General features: G+C 42.2%; 1 protein-coding gene across 1 annotated transcript; it reads right to left on the reverse strand.

Annotated features, from left to right (window-relative positions):
* On the reverse strand, nt 11,379-12,844 carry LOC107605936 (putative uncharacterized protein DDB_G0274535). The gene is made up of 2 exons (XM_016307888.1): nt 12,156-12,844; nt 11,379-11,402 (listed from the first exon to the last, which is right to left on the reverse strand). The coding sequence occupies exons 1-2, from the start codon at nt 12,828-12,830 to the stop codon at nt 11,379-11,381; spliced, it is 699 nt and encodes a 232-aa protein (XP_016163374.1). The 5' UTR covers nt 12,831-12,844.

A 13,131-nucleotide genomic window follows, 5' to 3' on the forward strand; every position in this document is an offset into this window, starting at 1 on the left:
TTGTGGTATTTTTTTATTTTCTCACCCTGTCGATCTTCTTTCCTTTTGGAGTCCTTGTCTTTGTCTCGGTAGGAGGCCCCAGATTTTGAGATTTCTCCCAGCCGAGCGTTCTCTTCCATGTTGATGTATTTTTCTGCTCGCTCCTAGACTTCGTCTAAGGAGGTAGGATACTTTTTTGATATAGATTGGCTGAAAGGTCCCTCTCGTAAGCCATTGATAAGCCCCATGATGGAGGCCTCTGTTGGTAAACTTTGTATGTCCATGCATGTTTTGTTGAATCTTTCCATGTAGTTGCGGAGGCTCTCCCGATCTCCTTGCTTGATCCCTAGTAAGCTGGGTGCGTGCTTGGCCTTATTTTTCTGGATGGAGAATCTGGCCAGGAACTTTTTGGCCAGGTCGTCGAAGTTTGAGATAGACTTCGGAGGTAAGTTGTCGAACCATCTGATCACCGTTTTTGTGAGAGTTGGTTGAAAAGCTTTGCAGTGAACGGCATCTGAGGCATCGGTAAGGTACATTCTACTTCTGAAATTGCTGAGATGATGGTTAGGATCTGTAGTGCCATCATACAAAACCATATCCGGGAGCTTGAAATCTTTTAGGATTTTGGTCTTCATGATTTCCCTAGTGAATGGATCCTGTTCTTTGCGTGAATTTTCCTCAGGAGTGGTCCGAGGAGCTTTTGATTTGAAGTCGGCCTCTAATTGCTGTAGTTTTTCTTCTAGTTCTCGACGTCGCCGTACCTCTCTTTGTAGATCCTTTCCGATCTCCCGTTGTTGCTGGGTTTCTTTCTCAAGTTGCTTTAAGTGATCTTGAAGTGCCTCCATGGCTCCCGGATTTGGTGAGTTTTTGTCCCCGTTGGATTCCGGAGTATCCTTTAGCATAGTGTCTGCATTCTTGTGCGGTGTTCTGTTCTCCAGATCTGAGTCGTAGTTGTTGTCATGGCCATTCGCCATGGTTTTGGGATGACTTTCAGGTTCCCCGGCAACGGCGCCAATGTTCCGAAGGTTACCTGAAACTGGAGGTCGATCTCGGATGAGATCTTTCGTACTGGTCGGAGATGACGTGTCCGGCTAGCTGGTGACGGCCGGAGCTGTTGCACCCGACTTGTTGGACTAGCTGCACTGCTGATCCTGGGCCACCGGAGGGTGGGGGGTACCTGCAAGAGACTCTGATGCTTAAGTTAGCATGGGTATTAAGCAGGTTTTGTGTAGAATCAGAGTATGAGTTATACCTGGGTGCTCCAGTGTATTTATAATGGTGAGATGTGACCTTTGGATAAGATAAGTTAGTTATCTTATCTTATCTTATCTTATCTTTGGGCGAGGTCAGCTTATCTTCAACGGAACCGCCCTTCTCTGTAGGCCTGAACGACCTTTGGATTTGGGTCGTATTCCTTGAATTGGGCCCTTTTTGGGCTTTCCTGTCGATTTGGCCGAGTTCTTCGTAAAGAAGTCAGTCCGCTTGACCTAAGGAGGTCGGTCGCTTTATTACTGAACATCCCGGTTCGGACAGCTCGACCCAGGGTATGAACACCGCCCTATCCCGATTCTTAGCAGGAGCCGCGATAAGATCTCTTCCCTTCTATGCTACTTTAAGAAAGGGAAAACAATTTGAATGGACAATAGAGTGCGAGCAAGCCTTCCAAGACCTCAAGAAGTTCTTAGGACAGCCACCTATCCTATCCCGACCGCGAGTTGGAGAACCACTCATATTATACCTCGCAGTGGGAAGCAAGGCAGTAGCATCAGCACTAGTCAGAGAAGACGAAAATGGACAACAACACGTCTAATTCATTAGCAAGGCACTACAGGGATCCGAGCTGAACTACCAGAAAATAGAAAAATTTGCCTATACTCTTATCCTAACATCTCGACGACTCCGCCCGTACTTCTAGGCTCACACCATTAAGGTTCGAACTAACCAGCCCATAAAAGGAATATTGCAGAAAACAGATCTAGCAGGCAGAATTCTACAATGGGCAGTCGAGTTGTCAGAGTTTGACCTCCAATATGAAGCTCGGACGGCCATCAAATCACAATATCTGGCCGATTTTATCACAGAATTCACAGATGCCCCCAGAAACCCCCACAGAATGGAATTTTTACGTGGACGGTTCTTCAAATAAAACTGGAAGTGGTGCGGGCGTGATAATAGAAAGTAACCAAGGAACCCAAGTTGAGCTCTCCCTCAAGTTCGGGTTCCCGGTCTCAAACAACCAGGCGGAATATGAAGCATTATTAGCTGGTTTAAAGCTGGCTAAAGAAGTTGGAGCTCAAAAACTCAACATTTACAGTGATTCACAAGTAGTCACATCACAAATAACAGGGAGCTACCAAGCCAAAGATCCCACCATGAAAAAGTATTTGGATAAAACCAAGGAACAGCTCGGACAAATAGGGGAGTATAAGATCTGCCACATACCCCGCGAACAAAATGCCCGAGCTGACGCACTCTCAAAACTAGCCAGTACCAAACCAGGGGGCAACAATAGAAGCCTCATCCAGGAAATGTTGCAGAACCCGTCAATCTCGGAAGAGGAAAAAGTCCTGACTATAACAAGTCAGGACCAAGGATGGATGACCCCTATAGCCAACTACCTCAGAACAGGAACACTCCCCACAGAAGAAAAGGACGCAAAAAGGCTAAAAAGGGAGGCACAGTACTACACCATCATAAACAACATCCTGTACAAAAGAGGAATCTCAACACCTTTACTAAAATGCGTGCCAACCTCCAACACAAGAGACGTGCTAGAAGAAATACACGGTGGCATCTGTGGCAATCATCTCGGAGCACGAGCTCTCGCCAAAAAAGTGCTCCGGGCGGGATTTTATTGGCCAACTCTACAGAAAGAAGCCACAGAATTTGTAAATACATGCCCACCATGTCAGAAACATGCCAACTTTCACATTGCCCCGCCAGAAGAGCTCATCAGCGTGACCTCGCCTTGGCCGTTCGCAAAATGGGGACTCGATCTTCTCGGCCCCTTCCCACAGGGATCAGGACAAGTTAAATTCCTCATAGTAGGGGTAGATTACTTTACAAAGTGGATCGAGGCAGAGTCCCTAGCTAATGCCATCGCTCAAAGAAGCCGGAAATTCTTATATAGAAATATTATCACAAGGTTCGGGGTTCCATATTCAATAACCACAGACAATGGCACCCAATTCACAGATGCAGGCTTCAGAAAACTAGTAGCCGACTTGAATATAAAGCACCAATACACCTCCGTCGAACATCCACAAGCCAATGGGCAGGCCGAAGCTGCTAACAAAGTCATATTGGCCGGATTAAAACGGAGATTACAAGATGCAAAGGGAGCCTGCGCAGAAGAGCTTCCGCAGGTCCTGCGGGCATATCGAACAATGCCACATTCCACCACGAAGGAATCCCCCTTCCGATTAGCATACGGAATAGAGGCGATGATTCCAGTAGAGATTGAGGAAGGGTCGCCTAGAGTAGTTCACTACAATGAGGGAGCAAACTCCCAACTTCAGAGAGAAGAGATCGACTTGTTACCCGAAATCCAAGAAAGAGCTTGGATCAGGGAAGAAGCTCTAAAACGCCGAATGACTTCCAGATATAATCAAAAGGTAGTGCCAAAAAATTTTGCAGAGATTGATCTCATCCTAATCCGAAATGATATTGGAACAACTCGACCAGGAGAGGGAAAGCTGGCAGCAAACTGGAAAGGACCCTACCGAGTTGTAGAAGTACTTGGAAAGGGCTACTACAAACTGTCTGAACTCGATGGACGAGAGCTTCCCAGGTCATGGCACGCCTGCAACCTCAGAAGGTACTACAGTTAGAAAAGATAAAAGATCTCATCGTTGGATGCACTCTTTTTCCTGAAAAGGATTTTTAATGAGGCACCAAGTTGAGACTCAGACAATCCCATATGTATATATTTGCACTTTTCCTTTAAATAAAATATATTTTAGATATTCTACAAAGATTTCAAGACGCATTAATTTGAAGCATTCATCGTCCGATTATAAAGTAACAGATCGGCAGAAAGTGAAAAATAATTTCACTGTACGATCACGATAAAGACAACCGTCCGATAAAGGTGGAAAGCGATTCACCCAAAGGACGATCTAGAGATGACAACCACTTTCTACAAATCGGCAAAGATGAACACAGAATAATGTAAGAAGTTATCGAAAGTGATCTAAAAAAGAACCTGACGAGGTCTCACGGATTGCTAAAATAATAACTTAAAGACTGGCCGACGTTGAGAAGTCGGACCAAGTCAACCCAAGTTATAAGTAAACCCTGGAAAGAGGTCTGGCCAACCCTATTAAAGAGGATTACTTTAACTTAGAAGGGCTCGACATGACAAAGTCAGCCCAAAATGAAAAGTTATAAAAGTAATCCCTGAAAGAGACCTGACAAAGGTCCAAGAAAGAGGATTACAAAAATAACTTAAAGGAGACCGATATAACGAAGTCGGACTCCTACTACTAACAAGTTATAAAAGTAATCCCTGAAAGAGACCCGACAAAGGTCCAAAAAAGAGGATTACAAAAATAACTTAAAGGAGACCGATATAACGAAGTTGGACTCCTACTACTAACAAGTTATAAAAGTAATCCCTGAAAGAGACCTGACAAAGGTCCAGAAAAGAGGATTACAAAAATAACTTAAAAGAGACCGATATAACGAAGTCGGACTCCTACTACTAACAAGTTATAAAAGTAATCCCTGAAAGAGACCTGACAAAGGTCCAAGAAAGAGGATTACAAAAATAACTTAAAAGAGACCGATATAACGAAGTCGGACTCCTACTACTAACAAGTTATAAAAGTAATCCCTGAAAGAGATCTGACAAAGATCCAAGAAAGAGGATTACAAAAACAATTTGGAGGACCAACTTGAAGAATCGGTTATAAATCGTCAGAAATACAAGCAAGAGTGAGAAAATCGAAAAACAAGTCGGACCCACAAACTCAAAAGATCCAAGCTACAAACAAAAAGTGCAAAGCAATCCAAAGAGGTCAAGCTGCAAGATCTCAAACATTCTCAGAAAACAGAGGAGATGCCAAGTCAAGAGCTACCTTTTTCAAATCTACAAAAGTTATAAGGCCTCGGAGGTCACCAAAACCTACCTTAAAAGGAAAGCGAGCTACCTTTTGTTTTTCAAAAACAAAAAGTTGCTAGGCAAGCAACGAGAAAGTGTCAACAGTTAAATAAAACATAAAGAGTTTAAAAAAGCCCACAAGTCGGGCCAACTACATATCCAGAATAAAGTAAAACTAAGGGTCAGAAGACCTTTTGGCAGCATCAGTTCGAGGAGACGGAGGGCGAGTCTGGAGAGGAACAGCATCTACAGTACCGTCATCCCGGTTTAAGATCTGGCAATCGGGATCAGAAGCGGGAGGCTCGACCTCGGCAGGAACAGCAGAAGTCGACACCTTGGTAGAAGACACGGGAGGAGGATCAACAACATCATCATCCTCGTCATCAGGAACAATCTTGCCATCCCTGACAACGTTATCTAAGCTGAAAAGGGTCAGGTCGGCCTTAGGAGCAATAACCCAAACTTGCTCCTTCAAGTTCTCATAAGCAGCAGTCACGTTGCCAACGAGATGACTTTGGAGCTCAGCATAATCTTCCCGAACACTGTCAAGCTCCCCCCTCAGGCGCATCACCTCCCGATAAGATGAAAGGTAACTCTCTTTGTGCATCAGGACTGCGTCCTCAGCCAACCTCAAAGAAGCTGCCAATGACTGAGAACTCGCCTCCTCATTCTTCAAGTCCTTCTCCAGCTTGGCCACCTTTGTCTCAAGCTCCTCCTTTAACTCCTTCATCCGATCAAACTCTTGTTTCGCCTCCTCCATAAACGCTTTAGTGGCGTGGAGAGGGAGATTCTGAGCAGTCCGGTCTGGCAGCCGACATATACGCCATCTTCACATGATTTCGGGCCATGAATTCCAAGTGATGAAGGATGGACACATCGTCCATGGAGAGAGCACCGTAGGGACTGATTTGTTGATCCACGAATTCAATAGCATTAAAATCAGGAGCATCGAGGTCGAAGGGCTCAGCAGTCTTTTGTTTTTTATTGGGAGGAGCAACAGAAGGAGCAGCAGAGGCGACGTGAGGATCTACCAAACTAACTCGGGGTGTAGGGATCACTTTCTTCACCCCGGCGGAACTCTGCACTGATGGCTTCTCGCGCACTTGGGAGGATCCCTCCCCAGCTGCCCTGGCAGCAACATTTCTGGCAGCAGTCGCCCTCTGTGCCCTCTTAAAAGCTTTCATAGCCTCATTATTCTTCATTGCCTCTGTAAACAAAACAGAAAATTCAGCTACAAGTCGGATAAGTCGGAAAAGACAGCTACAAGCAACATAAACAAGATAATAAAAGAAACACAAGATACCCAGTTCAGTTTGAAGAAGAGAAGGATTGGTTAGAAATTTCTTTGTGTCAAGATGGGGAGGTTGACCCCAGCGTTCTTCCAAGATAGTCACAAAGGCTTGCTCAGCCTCATCCAACATTTCCCACGAATACCTGGAGACCCTCACATCTTTTTTCCATTCCAAGGGAAAAGCAGGTTCGTCATTCTCATCCAGAAAAAAGGGCCGAGCTCCTTCAATAGCTCGGACCTTGAAAAAGTAGTTTTTAAAATCACGGAACGACTCGTCAAAAATGGAAAAAACCTTCTTCCCCTGGGTAGAACGAAAGGATACCCAGGCTGACTTCTTTTTTACCACACCGGGCTTAGTCAAGACAAACAGATAGAAAAAGAGAGATTGGAAAGCAGGAATACCAAAACCATCGCACAGCAATTGAAAAATTTTTATGAAACCCCAGGAGTTGGGGTGAAGTTGAGAAGGGGCAACATTACAAGACCATAACAGGTCGGTTTCAAATGGAGTAAAAGGAAGGGTAATACCCAGTTGACCAAAGAAAAAATCGTAAGCATAAAAGAAGGGGCAATTGTCAACAACTCGAGTCGAGAAGCAGACTCTCTCGTCAGAAGAAGGAGGAACAAGCTCGTAGTTCTTCTCATCACCAGAATTACTACAGACACTATGAAACTGCCTAAGCTGAGCACAAAACTCAGAATCAACCAGCGAGACACACATGAGAACCATGGAATCCACCCAATCGGCCATACCCGCAGGGACCTGGGAAGGCATCTCTACAACGTTATTTCGGGAAGACATGAGGTCAACTAAATCCTACAAAAAAGAAAAGAAGAATGGATTACTTAAAAACATATCGGACAGGGGGCAAAACATCTCGACGGGCGGATAAACAAAAAAGGGAAAACCCCAAGACTTAAGACAAAAAGTCTCGGGGCATCCCTTGGAGGCAATAAACAAACAAGGTCTTCAAGTTATTTTTACAGCCTACATCCCAACACTCATCAAAATAAAATCCAGAAAGAAAACAAAGGAAGCAAAAATGCAAAAGGTCCACCCTTCTACAGTTTATCAGGAAAAGTATTGCTCCTACAGTTTACCAGCAAAAAACACTACTTCTATAGTATATCAGAAATACCAAAAAGGCCAAGCAAGCAAAGGCGCAAACTTTTCAAGCAAAAAATCATCAGCCAAGGCACAAAAAAAAACGGCAGCAACATGCAAAAGAAAAAAGATTCAAGCAACAAGAAAAAGATTCGCACCAAAAAACGAAGAAATTCCAGAGCATGCAACAAATCAAGCATGATAAAAATAGAAAGATCCAAACTTTCTCCAAAAATAAGATCAAAAGGAAAACTCCATCGCAAAGTCAAAAACAACGAGAAAAATATGAAATAGGACTAACCTGGAGACGGAAGAAGCTCTGAGGAAGAGTGGAAGCGTAGAGATAAGGGCTGCCCAGAAAAATGCCAAGCGACGCCGCAAACACAAGAAAGCAGAAGCGCAAGCGAAAGACATAGAGCAGATGAGAGAAACAGAAAATGAGAGAGTAAAGGGAGAAGTTACGAAGAAGAAATGAAGAAGAGAAACCATTTTTGATCGCGAAATTCAAAATAAAAGCCAAGAGAGAATGAAGGGCAAATTAATGCCAATTAAATGCGAATATTAAAACCGCTTGCGTTCCCAAAAAAGCGCTAATACAAAAGCGTGCGCTTTTAGAGGAAAACGTTCTACATTCAAAAAAGACTTTACAAAGAAAGGAATCGACAAATGCTTGAGTTCGACTTTAAGAAGGACCGAAGTCAAGGACTCGACCTCAAAAAGAAGATCGAGCTCAAGCAGGGGCACTGTTCATACACTGGGTCGAGCTATCCGACCTGGGATGATTCGAGATAAAGCGACCAACCTCTTCAGGTCAGACTATCCGACCTCTTCTCAAAGAGCTCGGCCAAATCGACAAGAGAGCCCATATTAAGGGCCCAAATAGAGGAGCACAACCCAAATCCTAAGGCGGCCTAAGCCTATAGAGATGAAGGCGGTTCCATTGAAGATACGCTGACCTCAACTCAAAGATAAAGATAAGATAAGATAACTAACTTATCTTATCCAAAAGGTCACATCTCACCATTATAAATACACTGGAGCACCCAGGTATAACTCATACTCTGATTCTACATAACACCTGTTTAATACCTATGCTAACTTAAGCATCGGAGTCTCTTGCAGGTACCCCCCACCCTTCGGTGATAGAGGATCAGCAGCACGTTCAAGTCCAAACAAGTCGGACGTACCAGCTCCGGTCACCATTCACCAACCAGACACATCGGTTCTGACCAGCACAGAAGATCTCGTCCGAGATAGACCTACAGTTTTAGGTAACCCACGGAACAGTTACGTTCAGGTCGCGGGCAAGTGACGCGGAGGCGTCATCCACGCATCTGCGCGGATTGAAGTTCGCAGGTGCGACACGGACGCGTCATTCACGCGTTCGCGTTGCCAAACGTCGGGGCAGCTATAGTATATTATATATCAAATCGAAGCCCCGGACGTTAGCTTTCCAACGCAACTGAAACCGCGTCGTTTGGATCTCTGTAGCTCAAGTTATAGCTGTTTGAGTGCGAAGAGGTCAGGCTGGACAGCTTAGCAGTTTCTCCAACTTCTTGTATTCCTTCCACTTTTGCATGCTTCCTTTCTATCCTTTGAGCCATTCCTGTCCTGTAATTCCTGAAATCACTTAACACACATATCAAGGCATCTAATGGTAATAAGAGAGGATTAAACATAGGGAACTTAAGGCCAAAGAAGCATGTTTTCAATTAAAGCACATAATTAGGAAGACAAATGTAAAACCATGCAAATAGTATGAATAAGTAGGTAAAGAGTTAATAAAATTCACTCAATTGAGCACAAGATAAACCATAAAATAGTGGTTTATCAGCCTCAGATGGAGGGAGTGGGTTATGGAGTGTGTCAGCACAGCTACTATGTCAGTGTTGGTAAACGGTTCGCCAACTAAATCGTTCAAGATGGATAGAGGTCTAAGGCAAGGTGATCCTCTTTCTCCATTCTTGTTTGTACTTGTTGTTGATTTCCTACATAGAATGATTGGGGAGGCAGTCAGAAATGGTCGGATATCCCCTCTGTTCGTGGGAAGAGACAATATAGAATTGTCACACCTCCAGTTCGCTGATGACACTGTATTGTTCTGTCCGCCAGAGGAGGAGACCATTAGAATTATAAAAGACTTCTACGATGCTTCAAATTGATGTCAGGTCTAAGCATCAACTTTGAGAAATCGAGCTTGATACCAATCAATTGTGATCACCAATGGGTTCAGAGCATGTGTAGTTTGCTGGGGTGTAAGGAGGCTGCTCTTCCGGTTAAATACTTGGGGATCCCTTTAGGTGCAAATCCGAGGTTGGTGAAGACTTGGAAGCTAATAATTGACAAAGTGGAGGAGAAGCTTAGCTTATGGAAATCCATGGTCATTAATAAAGCGGAAAAATTGGATCTCATCAAGGCTGTTTTAAATAGTCTACCGGTATATTATTTAAGCTTATACAAGATGCCAAAAGTTGTTGCCGAGAAACTAATTGCATTACAGAGAAGATTCTTGTGGGGGAACGAGGATGGGAGGAATGGCATGGCTTTGGTTAGATGGGAAGTTGTCCAAGCTCCAAAAGGGTTAGGTGGGCTAAGAGTTGGTGATGCAATGCTCCGTAACACAGCGCTGTTATTTAAGTGGTGGTGGAGATTCTCTAAGGAAGAGTGTCCATTGTGGAAGAAAGTGGTCTGCTCATGTAATAATCTCTCCCCTAACCAGCTCTTATCAATCCAGGATTTACCTACTACAGGGGAGCCTTGGAAGGATATTTGTCAGCTACAGATAAAGGAGCAACATGTAAGAGACAAGATGATAACTGGTTTGTCAATGGAGATTGGTGACGGAAGAAGAACTCACTTTTGGGAAGATGTCTGGTTAAGTTGTGATTCCCTGAATGGTAGGTTTCCGAGGCTGTTCTCAGTTTCAACCCAAAAAGGCTTTATCATAGGGGTTTGTGGGTTTTGGGATGAGCTTGAGTGGATTTGGAACTTCCAATGGAGGCACGAGCTTTTCCAATGGGAGTTGAAACTTGTGAATCAATTACATGAAACCTTGAGGTCAGTAAAACTAGCTGCTGACAGAGAGGATAGAGTTGTTTGGAAGTATGACAGGAAAGGTGTAACAAGCTATAGCTTCACCAAGACAATCTGGAAAGGCTTAGTCCCTCCAAGGGTCGAGCTATTTATATGGTTTGCTTTAATAGGCAGAGTGAATACTAAAGAAAGACTATGTCGATTTGGAATTGTTAATGAGGGTGATAATGTGAGTGTTTTATGTAATAAGGATGTTGAAAATGTCTGCCACTTGTTTCTTGGTTGTGATTTTACATGGCATGTATGATGCACTTGGTTATTCGATTTTGATAGAACATGGTCCGTTCCGAGTACTTTAAAGGAACATTTTGAAAGTTGGACAGGTGTTACAACTAGGAAGGAGGAAAGAAAGAAGTGGTTCATAAGCTTCTTTGCGGTTATTTGGAACGTCTGGTTGGAAAGTAATCGGAGATTATTTCAGAACACAGGAAAATGTGCTGGCGACGTTATCAACATGACTAAGCATAATTACAAGGAGTGGAAGTGTGAGGATCCCTTTTGTTGTTGATGGCAATGCCGAAGATGACATAAGGATGTGTATTTGTTGAGCAACTTAGATGATAACAGTAGGTGTTTTTATCCTTGTTTTTGTTTGTTTATTACTTGTTATGTATCAAATGCTTCACGTTTGTGTTGAGCTCTTCTTGTTTCAAAAAAAAAAAAAAAACTAAAGCAACATAAATTGAAAAGCATATAGTAAGTTATATCTCTGAAGCATGGGTCTTAGAATGTTTAAATAATATTTTTTATTTAAAAATAGAGAAAAATAAATTCGCTATTTATTTTTCCTAAAAATTTTATTCCACAATCTAATCTACCTTCTTAATCCCACTCTATACAAGATGCTTATATTAAGAAAATGACTAAGACCTTGATATTTCTTTTTATATTTTTAACCAAAAAACCTTAGTCTTTTTGAGTCTTTGTCATTATTCATTAAATATTGTCTCCAAGTGATCCTTTAGAGTGTATTTAGATGTAGGAAAGAAAAAAAATAAGAGAAAAAAAAATAAAAAAAATTAAAAGAAAGAGTAGATTTTTTATATGTTATTTGTATAAAGAGAAAATAAATAGAAATAAACAAAAAAATCTAACTCTATTTTTGTTGCAAAAAATTATATAATAAAATCATACACAAAAATTATAAATAACTCAAAGGATATATAAGTCATTTTGCTATTGACTCTCATTTCTTCTTCAGTTTTTTTCGTAGGTCATGGATAAAAAAAATTAAGTGGATTCTATACAACTTTTTTTTATTCTCTTTTCTCTTTCCATTCAAACAAGGTAAAACCAAGTTTTTCATTTATTTTTCTTTTAAAGATTTTCTTTCTTTTTATTTTGGGTTAAGTACTGAAATCGTCCCTAAGGTTTGGGGTCAAAATCAAATCGTCCCCAACCTTTTTTCGTTATTGAAATCATCCTCAACGTTTAAAAACGCTTTAAAATCATCCTTTTTACAAATTTTATTTTTTATTACCAAACTACCCCTCATTAAAAAATTATAAAATAAAATAAATATAATTATAAAATAAAATAAATATAAAATAAATAAAAAAAGGAAAGAAAGGGATATAGAGAGAAACGGGGGGAGAGAAAGAAGGGGGTGGCTCTGCTCGACGGTGACAGTGGTGGATCTCAGTGGCGGCGGCGGCGTTTCTCGGCGGCAGAGGCACGGCGGTGGATGAGCACGAGTTTCCCCTCTCTCTCCTCTGCTCCCGCCGCCCCGCACCACCACCTTCTTCTTCTTCTTCTTCTTCTTCTTCTTCTGAGGAATCAACTGAATCCGAAGTACCATTGGCAGAGGACTCATCTGACATTTCATCCGTTTGGCTGTCACCTTTAAAAATCTCATCCTCGGAGCCAGAGTTACCTTCGGGATTGTCACCCTCAGAGACATCAGAGATTTCATTTCTCGAACCGTTTCCAGTTTTATTCGATGCCAAGAATCTTGCATTCTCTGACTCACCCCTGCCTAGAGTTAAGGATTCTCCTGCAGATGTGTCTCCATTTTTGGTCTTAACAGTGGCTGTTGCATTGGAATCATGCAGGTTCTCTTCAGAGACTCTGTTTCTGTTATCACTCTGCACTAACCCATCTGTTTGGACTCTGTCATCACCGGAAATGGTTGTGTTCCTGGTAGAATTTTGAGAATGGTCTGATTCAGATAGAATCACTGTCATATTCTGATCAGATGAACTCAAAATGTCGACACCAGCACCACTCAAGTTCTTGCTTGCTTCTGTGGTCACATTTTTCATGTCACTGCTTGCTTCCAAGTTTAGCAACAACAATTCAGCAACAACAATTCCAAATTTAAGCAACAATAATTCCAAATTCAAGCAACAAAACTCAGCAAAAAATCAGAATAATCAAAACTCAGCAACAATAATCAACAAATTCAGCAACAATAATTCCAAATTTAAGCCAAATCACAAAAAATTAAATTATAGATATTCCATAACAAATTTCACAAAAAATTCAGAAATTCTACAACAAAAATTCAGTTCACAGAAGAAGAAGAAGAACAGTGGCGGATCATAGGTGGCAGGACGGCGGTGC

This window comes from Arachis ipaensis, chromosome B01 (genome assembly GCF_000816755.2).
Source record: "Arachis ipaensis cultivar K30076 chromosome B01, Araip1.1, whole genome shotgun sequence".
Taxonomy (NCBI): Eukaryota; Viridiplantae; Streptophyta; class Magnoliopsida; order Fabales; family Fabaceae; genus Arachis; species Arachis ipaensis.